This window comes from Ptychodera flava, chromosome 12 (assembly GCF_041260155.1).
Source record: "Ptychodera flava strain L36383 chromosome 12, AS_Pfla_20210202, whole genome shotgun sequence".
Lineage (NCBI taxonomy): Eukaryota > Metazoa > Hemichordata > Enteropneusta > Ptychoderidae > Ptychodera > Ptychodera flava.
Genome location: NC_091939.1, coordinates 34129955 through 34146916, shown reverse-complemented (window position 1 = coordinate 34146916; position 16962 = coordinate 34129955). Strand labels below are relative to the sequence as shown.

Sequence of the window (16962 nt, the reverse complement as noted above, 5' to 3'; positions counted from 1 at the left end):
GTAAACATTTTAAAAACAAACTGTCAAGCAAATCAGAGGCCCTCAACATTCTTGTCTCACGGATTGTCATGATTGTCCATGAGTGATCATTGATTGGAGTCTGGGATCCATCCACCGTGTGACAGGACTGAAGACAAACTCACAGCCACTCATCAGTTAAACGCTGGCCTCTTCTCCACCAGTCTATAGAATGACAATTATTTGTGTATCAAGATGAAATCCAAAAGTCGACAGAGAGTGTAACGGATGGCAGCAGCATAATGCAGGGTCTTTCTGGTTGGCTAAGCCTCAGACTGGCAGGGAGCCGGATGGTGCAGGGGGACAAAGGCGGACTTTTGAGGACACCGAAATCACCGCCTTCATTGTGAAGGCAAGCATGAAAAATTGACTGGAAAACTGCGGTCACTCAAGCTGAACCATGAATACCAGAAAGACTATGTGTACCATTGATACAAACAACTTTCTTGTTGCTGATACCCTGATCGCACACAACTCATGACCAATCAAATAAACCTCATAATCACTAACTCTACACCAGAGAAATTCCTTTTTCCAATCGTAAAAAAATTCTTTTCCATCCTAGACACTTTTTGCTTGTTCAGCACCATCACCATTCGTTTTTAAAGAGCAGTCGTCAACTTTGCTATTTGTTTCCAAAATTTGTACAGATGATCATAAATAATACTTACTGTAATAAAATTTGGTCTTAACAGTTGAGAATCAGTCTTGTCCTGGTCATATTATTGCAGACCTTTTTCTTGACGGAAGAAGATTTACGGTTGAAGGAAGGATAATATGGATTCTTGTTTTTGCACACAGCAAGCTCATAAATATATCAGTTTGCAGCTATAAAACATTACTACCTTTCCTTGCATGAAATGAACTCTGCCCTAGTGCCGCAGCATAGAAAAGGTTGCCTAGTTCTTTGGATTTGGCCTCTGAAAGCTTTTAAGGAAAAATACGAGGAAGAGAAACCAAGGAAGACACAGAATAGTTTATCACAATCTGGCCAAATCTGACCAAGTTCAGGTGGTGGGTCGATGGACACTTTAATCTTACTGTTGTCATAGTGACGAGGAAATTATTATCAAATATGGAAATTACTCTAAGAATAATAAAATATTGTGCAAAATATTGCAAATGTAATAACTCTCATTCTGAGCAAGGGAATGTATGGCAAGCTTGCCTGGTGGCTTGCTACAAAACACACAGTACTCATCATTCAATCGAAATTCAAGAAGCAGGCGTTGTAAACAATTTCCATGGTTGTGAATACTGGAATCAAGAGGATTAAACATTCTTTTACTGGTTTAATAAACTGTAAGACCAACTTGCCTCACAAGTATAAACCTTAACAAACACTGGGTGGAAAAATGTCTTTCTTTTTTGCAGTGTCTGAAAACTATACCCACCAAACTATTCAAATCTTTCACCAGAGCAGCTTAATACAGGTATGGAGAAGATATTAGAAATTTTCATAGCTCCTTAGACTTCAGAGCTGAACATCATTTACAATTATGTCTATTGATTGGCTTTTATTGGCTTTTATGTGCTTTTTTAGTCAAGAGAAAAACACTCAGATATTGCGTGCATACAACAGCGATGTTTACCGTCTAAAGTTGAAACAAGTGAGTGGTACTGCTCGTCCTTTTTGAGTTTCAAACACCTTAACAAGTACTGCATGAAGTCATCGCATAGATTTGAAACTGATACCGTGAGCTGGAATGCTTGCCGCTTGGCATACACGCAAAATGTGTTTGCTAGTTCACTATTCCATGTTGGGTGGGTTACAGGGAGGAAATCTGACTGCTCCGGGAGTTAGTTAGCATGCTATCCATTACATTGACTCCAACACATTAATGAAGTGCTGAAACCATCACCCATATGGTTTAGTTTTATTTTTAATTTACACAAAAATTAATGTTTGTGCTCCTGGTTGAAGCCGTGTCACAAAATTTTGAAAGTGTATCCATCGGACCGTGCAAAGTTTTCCTTTTTTGTGCTCTCCCCTGAGTTCCCTTGGTATTGTTGCTAAGGGGCTTCATGTTACCCGGCTATGAGATCCCTTTCTGCCGGAGTTAATTTCACCTCAGGAATGAAATAATCAATAGGGGTAACCCCGCCACAAAAACCCACTCAGTTTCCATCAACAAACAGACCCATATAAGTCCCTGCACTAGTTGGCACAAAACACAGCCTTTATTGTTAGTCAACTTTTTGTATCTTTTAAGAATCTTTCTCTCTTCACATCTTGTCTGATTGTCACTTATTTAATTACAGTGACTTTTATTCATCATCACTAGGCCTCTTTTCTCCCCCTCCCCCCCCTCCCCCCTTCACTCTATTCATTTTTTTATCTTTTGCGGACCAAAATTGAAGTTTTCCCGAGATGAATAGGCTGGGTCACATTGGTTGAATGGGCAGAATGCATGCTAGAGCCTGTAAGATTGGCATACTTTGTGCGTAATGCGATAACCAACAAAAAGCTAGAGTTTCTCTAATTAAAGCTACAGCACAGTCGTCATAATTACACTTTAAAAAGATTAAACCTTGAGAAGTGTATATACATGAAATGGGATCAGCAATGTTATTACCTATCTCTATACACTGATCACGATCTCCGCAAAAGTTTGTGTTACCCTGTCACTTTGCTCCCAAGAATTATAAATTTTTTTGTTGGAATACAAGTTTGTTTGGCTCCCTTTTACAGTAATTTCTATTTTCTACAATATTTTCAAAAGGACTCGTGGAGCATGTTTGTGACTTTCAGACAAGAGATTTAAACTTAAGAGAATGATTTAAATTCGGAGGAAAGAGAGACAATCAGAGACTGTACATCCCTTTATCTTGTAGAAGTCATACATATTTGTTTTTCTGTTTTCAAATTGATTTACGGTAGTCATGCTACAATAATAAATCTGACAGATCCATAATTCAAAACATGTATTTAATAGTTAAAATAAATTATAAAAATAATAAAACACCAAAATGACCATCAATAAAAGAATACATATGGTAAAATAAATTACAAGAGTTTAAGTATCAAGCCGCGAACTTGAATTACTTTGATTTTTCATTTTAAATAAGAACCAGTCAATAAACTTGATTTCCATCCTGTTTTTACGAACACATGCAAATTATGATGTCAACACCTGTATTATGAAATACCAAACTGAAGGTTCCCTGCCTCAAGAAGAATGACCCAATGCATTCTGGGAAGGAAGTTCATAAAGGGAAGAAAGTATCCACATTGTAACTTCCACTACAACCAGTGGGTGTAACCGACCAATCAGGAACAAATATTTATTTTGCATTATCATCCTTTTAAAATATGACCTAACTTATCTACACATCCGCTGAATGTTTGTAAATATTCCCTTCTTTTGGCCGACTATAGTTTACTTGCTTCCGTTTTCTCCTAAAACTTATGGTGAATATCGCCACTGTTTTAAGTTTGGATGGTACCTCTATCTCTAACAAACAGCAACTAACATTGTCTTGTTTTTAATGTGGAACGTTCCCTCCGAAACCTTATATTCCCTCCTGGAATTATCAGGGACATATTAGTTGTTTCTGGATGATCAGAGTGATGCCACACCACGGATGGATGATACCAAATCAGGAGGTGGTAGAATGAAGGGGTGAACAGATCAGCTTGACATGATGGGGACTCTTCCACAACTTGGGGTTGGAGGGTTAAAGAGGAGGATAGAGGATAGAATTACTAAGTTTGACCCATTTTCATCAACCTTTCAGGTTGGCCTTTCTCTCTCTCTCTCTCTCTCTCTCTCTCTCTCTCTCTCTCTCTCTCTCTCTCTCTCACACACACACACACACACACACACACACACACACAAACACTCTGAGTCTCTCTCATCTCTCTCGCTCATATTCAGATGCACTCTCTCTCACTTTCTCTCTCTGTCATTTAAGCATGGACGTCTACAAAGCATCAGTGACAGCACCTTAGGTCAGAGGTCAAATCACAAACTGACAGCCATCCCGTAACCCTGCCTAGAAGAACAAAATCTCTCACACGGAATGGGCTATCAAGCCCCATTGCAGCAGAAGCAAGCAACCTTGGCCAAAATCTTTCAAAAATTAATATCACTGCTTATAAAAAATTTCTCGCTTTCTTTCTTGCACATTTCAGCACAAATACATTTAGCCATAAGTATATAAAAATTCATATGTAGTTGACCTGAGCTATGTTGTTGTGGACACCTACAGAACAAAAAGACCCATCGTGAAGGAAAGGGGGAAAAAGAAAAAAAAATTGATTGAAAGAGGCAGGCTTCGGAGTAAATAGAAAAATAACAAAGTGAAGGACTAAAGAAAAAGTAATCCTCGCATTGATTGTGGAGTTACTGCATGCTTCTCAAAGCCTCTAACTGACCTACTGCTTGTATTACCACGACCTCTTCCACTCCCAAACCTTGCTAAGTAGGGGCAAACAAAAATCCTAAATAGTCAAGCCCACTGGCACTTCCCTTGCTTAGTGCTTGCTAAGAGCTCGCCCAAGTACTTTGGCTGGTCTCATTGCCAGTTCTTTGCTTTTGTTCCCGATTGGCTATACACCTCCAATGGGGATAAGTGAATCTGGGCCCACAATGAGGCTTAGCCAAGAAAGTGGCCGTCATTGGCCAATCAGCTCCGCTGGTCTCCCTGGTTCGCCTTAGGGGCCATATACCCGCATAATCTCACATCTTAAGTTTTTTTGTCTTGCTGAGAAAGCTGTCGAGTAAATATGTATAAGTCTGTCTGGTGGACATGGCTAATATCCCATAGACAATGCCTATAAAGACGTTTGTTAGCTATTTCCAAAATCACTCCAGGTAACCTTTTCCATTCTTTCTTTTTTTCTGCATCTCTCTTCCGTATCCCCCTAAAAATCTGAAAAATAGTAGCATTTTGCTCTAGCTTTGTGGAAAAACTGATGCTCTTTACTTCAAAGAAGCAGAATCTTTCAATTCAGCTTAATCTTGAAAGTGGGTGACTTTGAAAGCCATGCAGGCAAGTCAAGTTGTGGTGCAATATGCAAACTACAACTCCACTGTTGTTTGTGTCCAGTCCACCGTTCACCGACTCACACATATGTAAATTTTTCAGTTACGCTTTCTGTTTTTGTTATTAAGACAGTAAGCTAAGACAAGGGTTTAGCAAAGAATACTATAGATGAATTGTCCAAGTTGTTACTGTTACTGCTCACAACAATTAGAGTTTTGACTCTTGAGATGACCTTCTGACAGGTTTACAAGCCAGATCTGACCATACTGAGTTTTAGATTGATTCATGAAAATAAAAGATTTGGCAAAAGTGTAGCTTGTCTGATATAATTTTACCATTGGTAATCCTGCAGGAATTGATCACGACATTGTTATCAACGACTCCTTCAATGACCTGTTCAATGTGGACTGAACCCATCTCAATCATTTGTAAGTTAACTAAATTTGAACATCAGACTTAACAACTTTTGGACTGAAAATGTCAAATAGTGACTCTTTTGAATCTGTGTTTTACATAAAGACTTTAAAGGCAACACGGCGTGAAATCACTGGATGTGAATGGTCAGTTGCCATCTTTGCATTATTTGTGTGCCATCACATGAATATTTAATACATGTATTCTCCAGGTATGTGTGCCTTGAGAGTGTTAAGTTGCAGGTTTTACAGAATTAGATGTCGGCGCACATACATGCATACACCGCCCTTGAAACATAATCCATCCAGCCGTAGCACCACGATGTTGTCACAGACCAAAGCTGACAAAAAATAGTATACAAGAGAGGGGGAAAGGGAGGTGGGGGTACTCAGAGAATATTGAGGGGGAAACAACAGCTTCGTCCATAACACTGAGTTGAAAACTGCCACCATTTGAGAAGCTAGAAATTGTTTCATTGCAGTAGGAATGTCGCGGGGCAGTGCGCGTACATTATGTGCCAGGGATCCAAAAAAGAATGAGCTGTAAGCAGCGACTCAAAGGCTGAGTATGCAATTTCATGGTCGGTTGCTGGTGACTGGGTGTTCTCTGGGCCTTATGTTCAAATCATTCAACCAGAACTCACACTCCACTGCAACGCCTCTCTACATCCGCATGGCCTCAGAAGAGAGGGGGGAGGGAATGAAAGGAAGAAAAGAGAAAAAAATACTTGATTTGCCTTTGTACAAACCAAGGCCTTCCTTATTTACGGTCTGTCTTTCCAGTTCAATTGGCAATGGAAGACCAATAGAACCCACTCCTTAGGTCTGCCACGGTAGTCTGACAAGATCTACTCATGTGTATTACATACTTTCTCCAAGAATGTGGCTTTAGGGGTTATCACCTGTCCTGAACCCTCATGAAAAAGCAAAAAATAAGATCTCAGGAACACCCTATTAACATAGAATATCCAACTAAAAAGCCAAGAGGAAAAGTGATAAAAAAAGATAAGAAAAAAGGAGTTTTTGGTGCTTTTTATCGGAGAACAGTAGCAAGACCTTCTAGAATGCTTTGCATGATGGGATACATACTTGCTATCTTCTATTGGGTTACCCAGCAGATACCTTTTATCATCAATTAATTACCGGCAGTGAGCAATTTCAGTGTAACTATGACAACGCCTTGTCCAACATTCACAGATGTAAGTTTCCCCTGGGCAAAATTGTGTTTTCGTGTTCGGCCCTGCATCAAATTTTTTTTCCATAAGAAAGTTACACAAAAGACCAAACAGATGATTGGACATCGGTTGGCATCTGTCCTCAAAAGACCTTATTTTTTAATCTTTTCCAGTCTGTGTCACTGTAATTGGGATGGAAGTGGCGCTCGCTGCTTGACATTTTCAGAGGTGATTTCAATGCCAGAGTGTTTGAGGCACACATGCTGCATGGCAACTTTTTTGACATTTCGTAGTAAAACACACAAACTATTTACTAAGTGGAGAATTTTTCAAACATAATCCTCCAAATACAGGTGAGAATGAGGCATAATATCTGCACTGTAGCACTGATATTTTGAGACAAAGCAGTGAGTACTTCAGAAAACAAAACAGTGAAATATGATGAGAATTTAAAGTCAAGAATCCACTGTATTTCCAAAGACCAATCCCCGCATGTACCTTAAGGTAGAGAAGTTGATGTTGCATATACACAGCTGTCTTTTACTGGTTTGAAGTATTTCTGCAAGATTTACAAGAATGGCAAGTAGTAACAGTTTTTTTCCTTGTAAGATGTTTGAGTTTATCAACAGAAAATCTGGATGAAAGAAGATGCTCTTCTGTTTTTGTTGAAGTTCTCCACAAAATTAATGGCTGAATAAAGACATCAATTCAAGTTGAGAAATCAACAGAAATGAACATATAAAGAAAGACTTTCAGTTTGGTAGTAAAAATCTTGACAAAAATCCATCCTTCAGTCTAGGATCTAGCTGGTAAGTTGGTGCTGGGGTTTACAAAGACCCCAAACTTAGCTGGATGGAATCTAGACTATGTGAAATCTTCCCAGACAGTCAACTGTATTAGTTGCAATAATTTTTTTTTGATTGAAAAAACTACATCCACGTCCTAGGAGTATCAATATTGGCATTTCTCGGTCTGAAGTTCTAATTTGTTTATTCAAATATTCAGAAATAGTTTTGGTTGAAGAAACCCTTTGGATGAACCCCAGAAATGATCAATGAGAGAGACATACCAATGATGAACATTGGAATGGTTTCTTGGCTTGCCTCTCAAATCCTGAACAACAGGCAATTCACTTCATCTTACAGTAGAAGCAATCTTTGTTTAGAGCTACTCTAATTTATTATTGCAAGTATTTGAAACACAGAAGTAGAAATACCCCCATGGGGATAATTGCATGATGGGGGATGGGATTTCTCTCAGACTTCTACCAGACTCTCTCCCAGCATGAGGAGGATACAGACTAAACCACCACTGTTCGTTACGTAATGGCCTTGAAGTTGAGGAGATGCAATCCAAACAAAGTCTGTCTGGCAGACAGTATGTCGTCAAAAACCCCCCACTAGTATCGCATAACACCACCATAAGGCATGGATCACAATGCAGTTTTTTCAATTCTAAAAGTTGCCGATTGGTTTAGGGTGGGGGTCAGGGAAGGAGGGACTTGGCAGATAACAGGGAAGGTTAGTTTTACTGAGGGAGCAAAGAGGAGGACAGATGTACTGTATCTCATGTTCACGATAGAAAAAGTAAAAATCGTCACAGAGGAGTTCATGCAGTGTGTTTGGTAGTTCATAGTGTGGTCAGCTACGCCCATTCAGCTTATCACTGGAACAAATCGTGTACTCGCACAGAAGTCTAACTAAAACACTTTTATATGTAGCTTACATGTACATGAACTACACATCCTATTCTACTGTCGGAAAGGTGGAAGGGGGTTGTTATTCAGCCAAAGCATGAAGCCCCCTCCCCTCAATCATAACGTGAGATAATACAAGGAAAACAAAACTTCCTCTACAAAACGGTTACCTGTTAACGTACAGTTTTACACGTACACATTTATTATGCAAAACTAATAAAATGTTACTTCTTGAACTCAACCACTCATTTGATGTTCTACATTTACAAAGCACAGCTGAGACTTCTTGTGAAGTGATAAAATTAAATTTGGTAAAGAGATGACCATCGCAGTGCAAGTACATTTCTAACGCACAAGACTTACCTTGAATCAGATTCTGTATATACACCATGGAACATCAACACACTGGACTGTTTATCATTGAAGGTGAAATCAAAATCCCAACCATGTCCATCGTGTGGGCTGATAGAGCTGAATCTTATGCCTTTTTTGGCCTTTGCTCTGTTGGCCAAAGAAAAAAAAGAAAACGATAAGACAATCGTTATTAAGAATGACTTGCCTGACACCCTACTATGATTGATCACACTGTTGGAAATATCTAGAAATTCATTCACTACATTTCAACACTTACAACAGCTGAGTACTGAGACAGGAACAATTGTTTAATTTTTGCAAAGACAACGAAAATTCTTCGGTGAATTTCAAATTTTGCAAACTTATAATTATTCCCTGCAATAATTGGTTAATAGTTTTGCTGAATCAACAAGATGGCTACATCTGATACAACACTATCGACGTGAATACAGGTGTTGTCTCACACCGGGTCAGAGGGTTCAAACCCATTTTGTACATGGCCATACAGACACAGCACTGTCAACATCGGAACCATGTTACTGATAATTTTTTTCTTTACTCTCATATTCCTGTTGACTTGTCACCTGGTCGTAATTACATGATGAAGTCCTTAATAAAACGCCGATATACGCATCAAGCTGTCATGTTCCACCTTGTCAACGGAGCAATCCCTCTCTCCTCAAACAATCATTAAACATGTACCTCAACCCAAAACACCCTATCATTCAAAATGTCATGTTGAAGCAAAACTCTGCGGTACAAAATTGTTCTGATCGGACACGCATATGCTTACAATACATTTTGAATTTTTGTAAATTAAAGTTTCATATTACATCAGGTTGGAACAACTTTGATCAAATTAAATCTCTAACAGGCTCTGCAGTCCCTCTTCAAACCACTCAAGGTTGGAAACATAATTAACCATGTCGGATCAATAGCTATGCAGAGCTCTTATCATATCAGGAACAAGATTGGCAAGTTTGTTTTGCCGCCGACCTTCCATTTGGTCAAAGGTTAGCCCTACTCCCACAACAGAAAATCAAATACCATGTATTTGCATAGAAAATAAATAAATTGCCACTCTGGAGAACTAGTGTTGTAACACTCAACGTCTCTAGGGGTTAATAATAATTTGTGACACTATATAAGGATAAATCCTGCATGTGACAAGAAAGGACAAACGATAGTTTATTCGTCTTAATAGTTACTCCCTGCTGATTTTGCCATGCACCAGACTCCTACTCTCGACTGCTACTTAGTATCCTATGCTGTACTACAGTGCAGGAGAAGTATGGCAAATTGTAGTTCATTCTTAATCAGTTCTTTTCACTTGGGTGCAAAGAGTCCCCGAAAAAAGTACTCGTCAATTGGGCAGAACAACAAGAATACACTGAATAAAGAAAGAATCCACTCAGGCAGCTCGCGTGCAGCCTATTCATTATTCTCTCATTTTTATTTAAAACCCCCCTACTTTGCCTACTGCAGTGCACTTTGGTATGATCTAGCACTTTTAACAGCCACTGGGACTTCTCTATTTACTTTGGAATAACGGGGAGAACAGGTTCTTATCCTGACAATGAAACTCATTTTTGTAACAGAAACGTCTTCCGACCTTCCGTCAAAGGAATTGTTTGTTAGAGATTTTTGAATTTCTCAAACTACATGACACCCTTGGCTTGAGAGATGCAAACATTTTCTGGTGTTGATTTTCATTGCAAAGGTATTAAATTTTATGAGTAAACTGCTGAGGCATGCATGAAGCAAATATTTATACTGCTGAGAATTTTTTCTGAGGCAATAAATGCATTTCAACGGAAACATTCCCAATTTGCGCACTTCACAATGATTCCTGGCGTTTGAACTTACTTCAACTCCCTGTAATTGTCCTAGATTTTATTCACCCTTTGTGTGAATGTGTGTATCTCTTCATAATGATTTTTATGACAACAGTGATATTTTGTATGAATGTGCATGAAATTGAAAGTAAATTGTTTGGTTGACAGACAAGTATGGGTGAGTATGGTGAACACCTTGAAAACGAGTTTAACTGGTGCTCATGTCTGTTCATGCAAACTTTAAAATATTCTTATCAGTGATTTAAGAACATTGTATACATTTTTGACACAAAAGGGAAGGCAAATTACCTAAATGGTACCAGACTATGAAATTCAAAATGGCTGCCAAATTCCCCCGGTAACTCTCTGAGCAAAACATTATTTTTGTTCATTTTGACACAAACATGATGATGAAAATTATTTTCTCTACATTTCAAAATGAGTTTGCACAAGCTCTAGACCTGAGGGAAGAAATGTAAGACTTTGAGAACTCAAAATATCTATCCCCTCAGCACGTCTTTCTTAAGACTGAGAGTAAATTTACCAAGAAAGACTAACACACACAAGTGGACAACCATGGCCAAGACACATTAACACGACACAAGATCAAAGCTTGACTGAAAAATAGAGACTCCCTTTCTGGTGAAATAGAAAAAAGAAATTTCACCAATCTGCCAAAATCCATTTCTCAATCCCTGATTCAAGTAAATGTTGTATCTTTGGGGAGAGGATCGGCTGACTTCAGAGCATTGCTTTGGACACATCACAGTGACGCTGGAGGAGGCTTTCACTTTAAAAAGCAAAATCACAATATACTAGTGAAGGAGAAGGCTTCACTCGAGAGATTCTCTTTCATGTCAATGACAAGTGTTGTTTCTGGGCCTATTGGACCAATAATTATGAGCACAGAAAGCTATAGTAAGTAGATTAGATGAACTGTATGCAAACAGCTAACTATCTCCTACTCTTTTCTGATTCCTGTTTTTTGTTTTCAAGAGGGGAAAAAAGGCTTAGCTAATTGCATATTAAAAGAAGTCCAGAATGGTGTTCAGTTGATCAGGTTTGAGTCGGCTACTTTTAATGTTGAAAACCTGGGTGCATTGGTACACAATCCTATTATGGACACCCAGTCATTTGCAGCCGTGGCCTTTGTCAGCCATGCAACATGCAGCCAATCATGGGGTACTGCCAGGCCGGGCTTTGTTAGGCCTGCCGTGGTGACGTCAGTTTGTGTGAACAGAACACACATAAAAGGCTGGCCACATACTTAATACTGACTTCAGCATCCTCACAATAGTCTAGACAAAAGGTGAGAAAGAAAGAGAGAGTGAGAGAAAGAGAGCTCAACACCACGCAAACTAAGAGTATAGTCACTTAAAGGCATGTGCCATCTTCCCTGGTCACCTACGATTTTGTATTTAAAACTCTGGAAAGTTTGAAATGTTGGGGGCAACCTTGTGAATCTAGCGATACAATTTCAGCCATTTCATTAACCATTCATCAGTTTCATGAAGCCACTCTGCGGGAACAATTGTGGTATCGTCTCCATTTACCTGGTAATTTAATCCATCTCAAACAGCTCAGACACCTTCTATACCACTCTCACCCTCCATATTAGAACTCCTCCCCCCCCCCTCCCCCTGCGGCCATGGAAAGCTAGCTGATGTTGCTTTGGTCTATCTCTATGCATGCACAATGCAGATCAAATTCAGAACTCTGCTTGGAAAAACATTCCTCGCCACTACGACCTGTGTCCTGTGCTTTTCTTTTTTGTATGCCCAGTACAATCAGTCGTCTAGCACTGTATTTTCTCTGCATACATGAATTCTGGCTCCCTGAATAGGCAGGGTCAAAAACTTAGCAACTATGTATTTGACGCTCTGATTTCTTGGCAATTCGACTCTAGTTTGCCATCATACAATCGTGCACAGAAACCAGCCTTTTAAAAACATTGCTGAGTTGGAAAAAGGAAAGCTTTAACAGCTACTATAGTATCTGGATCATTTTTGGCATCATCAGGAAAAGGTATACACAAACAAGGATTTGCAAGTGAATGGAAAGTCCATTTCCCTCCGAGATGTTTCTTGTCTGTCTCAAGCAGTGGTATCTGAGAGAGTTAGAAATTCCTCCCCAAAACCTCCTTTTCTTGAAAGCTAGAGGACTAAATCAATGTAGATACAATGTAAGACATCATGAAATTGTATATGATAATCCCAATATGGAGATAGTGTGAACCAAATGTACTAGTTGACATTTCACTATACTACTTGAAAAGGCAAATATTCAAGGGGACACAAATAAGCTGCTGATTTGATCTATGGTGGATGTAACATTACTCTCAATTGATCAAATGTTGGAAGTTGTTCACTATTAAAAATATAAAGTTGAAGAAAAATTTGATCAACTTTGCCGATAAAATCATTGGACTTTATGTAGTCTTGACCACAAACCCACTATGATTGAATCTTGGTCAATTGCAGAAACATTGCAGAACTCAACGTGATTGAAAATTTATCAATGATTTTGGTCCACAGACCAAAACTTCTGACACTGATAAGAAATGCACTTTATCAGCTGGAAATATCTAGAAGTAGCTGGTAAGCCATGGATATTTGTTTGGCAATGGTATGCTTGTAAGATAGCGTATGCATCTGTTCTTTTCCCTGACAGAGAAAACTGGTAAAAAACAAAATTTGTTATTCTGTGTGACCAAACTATAATATGTAAATCCTGAAATACCATTTCTTCTGTAACCAAATGAACTCTACAAAATCTGTTGATTCTCAACTTGACCCTGTGTTACACAACTCAAGAATAAAATAATTAATCCTGCGACAAAAAAATACTTGAACTTGCTTAACAGAACTTGGCATTGTGTCTAGCCAAACATGTACTGGTCTAATTGATTGTAACTGTCGTTTATAACAATACACTCGAAGCCCTGGCATGCAATTTGGAAGTAAAACCACTTACAAGTTTGATGGAATGTGCTTTTTTTGTAAATCTGTTTAAATTGCAACCACTGTTGCATATTCAATTCGCCTGATTCATTCTCTAAACAAGGATGTCACCACTAGCTGTTATCTTGTAACGGCGTTTATCAGGCAATGGGACGAGTAGAAGGGACTTTTGGACCCAGTGGCTTATTATGTAAGAACCTGGCTTGAGAGGAACACCAAACTGATTGCAAAGCTCATCAACTGGTCTGTTGTCTAGATAACCCATAAGTATTCCCAGTGGCTCTCATTAAAGTTTGATAAATGGCAAACTCTACACAAATGAGGAAAAGCCTCCTACCACTGTGCAAACTCCAAACAGCCTGATAGCTAGCAGCGCCTAGTCCTGACAGCAAAGCAAGAACACGGATATTATCATCACTTCACTCAAAAGCAATGTCAGCAACTAACAACAGTTGTCATACATTCTTGAAATTCAACTTGTCTGTCTTCAGTTTTATTTTCTTTATTCTTTCTTTCTGTTTTTTTTTTTGGGGGGGGGAGATAATTCTTCAATCATTTAGAACTTGGCAATCTTTTCCTTATCAGTATTTGATTAAGCATGTTCTAATCAATCATTCATGGCAGATTATGTTTGGATAACGACATTTAGGGATATTAAAAGCAGCGTCGATCTGAACTCTAGTAACAGGCAGAAGGCAACTAAATTTGTCCTCAGTCTTTGCCACTAGTGATACAAGCATGATGAGTCACACAGTTACAAGTCTTGAAGAGGTGATTTCTTCTAATCAGCACAATGGGACTGAAATCTGGCCGACATGTGTTGCAGTCAGCCGGTAAAAATCGATGTATTGTACACAGGTTGGACACAAATTCAAAACAACTTAGGAGCAGCTTACAAGTAACATACTGTCTGGTGTCATTTGGCTCAAAGGAAATTACGGAAACTGCATCAACAATTTACAAAATTTCATGTCTGAGTTTATACATCCCTTTGCTTGATGGAATCCTTTCCACATCTCTACTAATTCTTAAAAAAATACAACACTGAAACAACTCGGAATCCATCCCTGCAAGCGATGAAACACAGATGACTTACAGTCAACAATTTGTACGGTCACACAGTGAAACCATACAATTGCTTGTTGGATGCTAACTCTTTCCATATGAACAATGCATACTCAATGTAAGCAACCTGCTTTGAATGGAACCAAATCGAAAATACCAAGGTCTACCACACATTTGATTCTACAACATACAAATTTTATCCTTATTATGAAAATTCCCGGCTTTATAGCATTTTTATGCAAAGCCACATCTTCAAATGACATGTATGCGTATATCTTCATTGGTGCACATACAAGAGCACACTCGTATACCCATTCACTCAGCCACACAAATCTGAATATTGTCTGCTGGTTGAACCAAGAACAAAATATCAACTATGTCTTCAAAATCGATGAATCAACAGAGTCACCGCTTCTATTGAGAATTGATAAATGCTGTCATTTATGACGAAATTGTTTACTTTTGTATGTTAAACAGTTTTCCAAGAAAATGATACTCATTTATGTTCAGTTAGAAAATTTTGACATGTGAGTTTTTCCTCTAGTTACATTACATTTTACAAACAACATTTGCTATTCATTGAACGCAAAGGCCACATATATGTGTGTTCTTGCATTTATATGTATATAAATGCAAGAACACAGCTTGTCAGGCAGGAGACTTACTTAATAGAAAACGATGAAAGTGTCGAGTTTGGCAGGAGCAGGGCACTGATAACAAATTTTGTTCCAGGGAAAAGATCTTCTTGTGGCACTTCCAGCCAGATGTGTGGGTTATCCTTCACCAACTTGAACTCTGGATCCGACCGCATCATGGTAACGTCACCGACGCGGTAGAGCTGAGGCTCTTTACCATTGTCAGAAAGTTTTCCCAGTCGGATGGAATTTCCACTGCTCTGTTGACATGAAGAGTTTTCCTCATAGTCTTCAATGGTGTAGTAAACCTTGATCTGATCATGTCCCCCAGTCTCCATTTCAATCCACCAGCTATTGGGGATCTCAACCTCCAAAAGGCAGATAAGTTTGCGGCCGTGCGGCTTGCAAGCGGCCGTCTGCTCATGTTCATTGTACAGAAGGTAGAGTTTAAGGCAGGGTACTTCTTTATTAAGGTTCGTACTTGTGGCGCCATTATTGTGGGTTTCTAACCCATGTGTAATGTGGAATAAGACTTTGACGACTGAGCTTGAAGCTCTGACGGTGGATTTGACCATGTACGTCGCAATATCAACATGCGAATAATACTTTTTCGATGTGTTCTGTTTGAGTGTGTCCTGTTCCACACTGAAAGGTCCGTATGAGGCCTGCACTACATGATTAGCAGGATTAACTATTCCAATGAGAACCTCAGAAAAGGTTTCTGTCGAGTTTTGTCTGCCGCTCTGGCTATCAAACGCACGATTTTTAAGAAAGAACACCCCTCTCGGATCTGGCACAGAGAACTCTGCTTGTAGCTGTGACAACGAGCTCCACTCCTCTTTGCTATTGAGCTTGCTGGATGTGGTCACTACAAAAGGAAAGAAAAAAGACAAGATACTTTAAAATTCATGTTGGACATTCATGTGAACAGCACTTAAAACTCTGGATCAATATTTGCTCACTTACAGGGCTCAATATTTGCCAAGCTGAAATTAATATGAGATAGCATGGTGAGTCAACAAGATCCAAGCATCAAAGAGCATGTGTATAGCACCTCTTCACACCGTATACATATTGTGCATGCTTGCAGAAGTGGGGGAAAAATGACAAAAAAAATTGAGGCTTTATTTTCTGGTGTCTGGTCAACAGCAAAAGTAAATTAATATCACAAAAAAACATGTACGGGCGATCCTGTTCCAAGCCTTTGAAGCTTGCCGCGTGCAAGATGTTGAGAGTTTAGTTTACACAAATGTGGCATGCATCAGATGTGATAAGCCCGACAAGAGAGCTTTAGTCCTTTTTCATACATTTCCACTGCGCAATGGTAGCAATTGCCTCTGGTTGCATACGGGCTAGTGTCAGGCTGAGAATAAAACTGTCAACACCGAGAATTCCTCAAGTGCTAGATTACAGTGATTGACACACTGTCATGTGATATCTGATAAATAACCCTGGAGGTTAAGTTCTTGACAGAAATACTTGGGGAAAAAAAGGAAAAGAAAAATGCGTTTTTAAAGAATTTTTATTAATGAGAACAAAAACACAAACACACTTTGCACTGATGTTCAAATATGTTATAGTGATACAGTTGGCAGGTTTTACTTCATTCTTTGGTTGACAGAGCTGTCACTATGAATGGTCTAAAATATGACAGATGCTTTGAAAAGCTGACAAAACATCTGAACACCCTCTCAAAAGTACAAGTTTGTAAACCTCTGTAAAAGGCATTCATCACAAGGGCCCTTTAGCCTGATAGGCTATGTTCTGTGAAACCTTTGAAATCAGTTCCCCCTCCACCTCCTAACACTCACCCCCCCCCCCT

General features: G+C 39.0%; 1 protein-coding gene across 1 annotated transcript in view; it reads right to left on the bottom strand.

Moving 5' to 3' along the window:
* LOC139145710 (transmembrane protein 132E-like) overlaps window positions 1–16962 on the bottom strand; it is a 40512-nt gene that overhangs the window by 14728 nt on the left and 8822 nt on the right. The window contains exons 2-3 of the mRNA XM_070717021.1: window positions 15171–16008; window positions 8655–8792 (exon numbers count right to left, since the gene is read on the bottom strand). Of these exons, the coding sequence (XP_070573122.1) occupies window positions 8655–8792; window positions 15171–16008 (976 nt within the window). The remainder of the gene's footprint in view (window positions 1–8654; window positions 8793–15170; window positions 16009–16962) is intronic.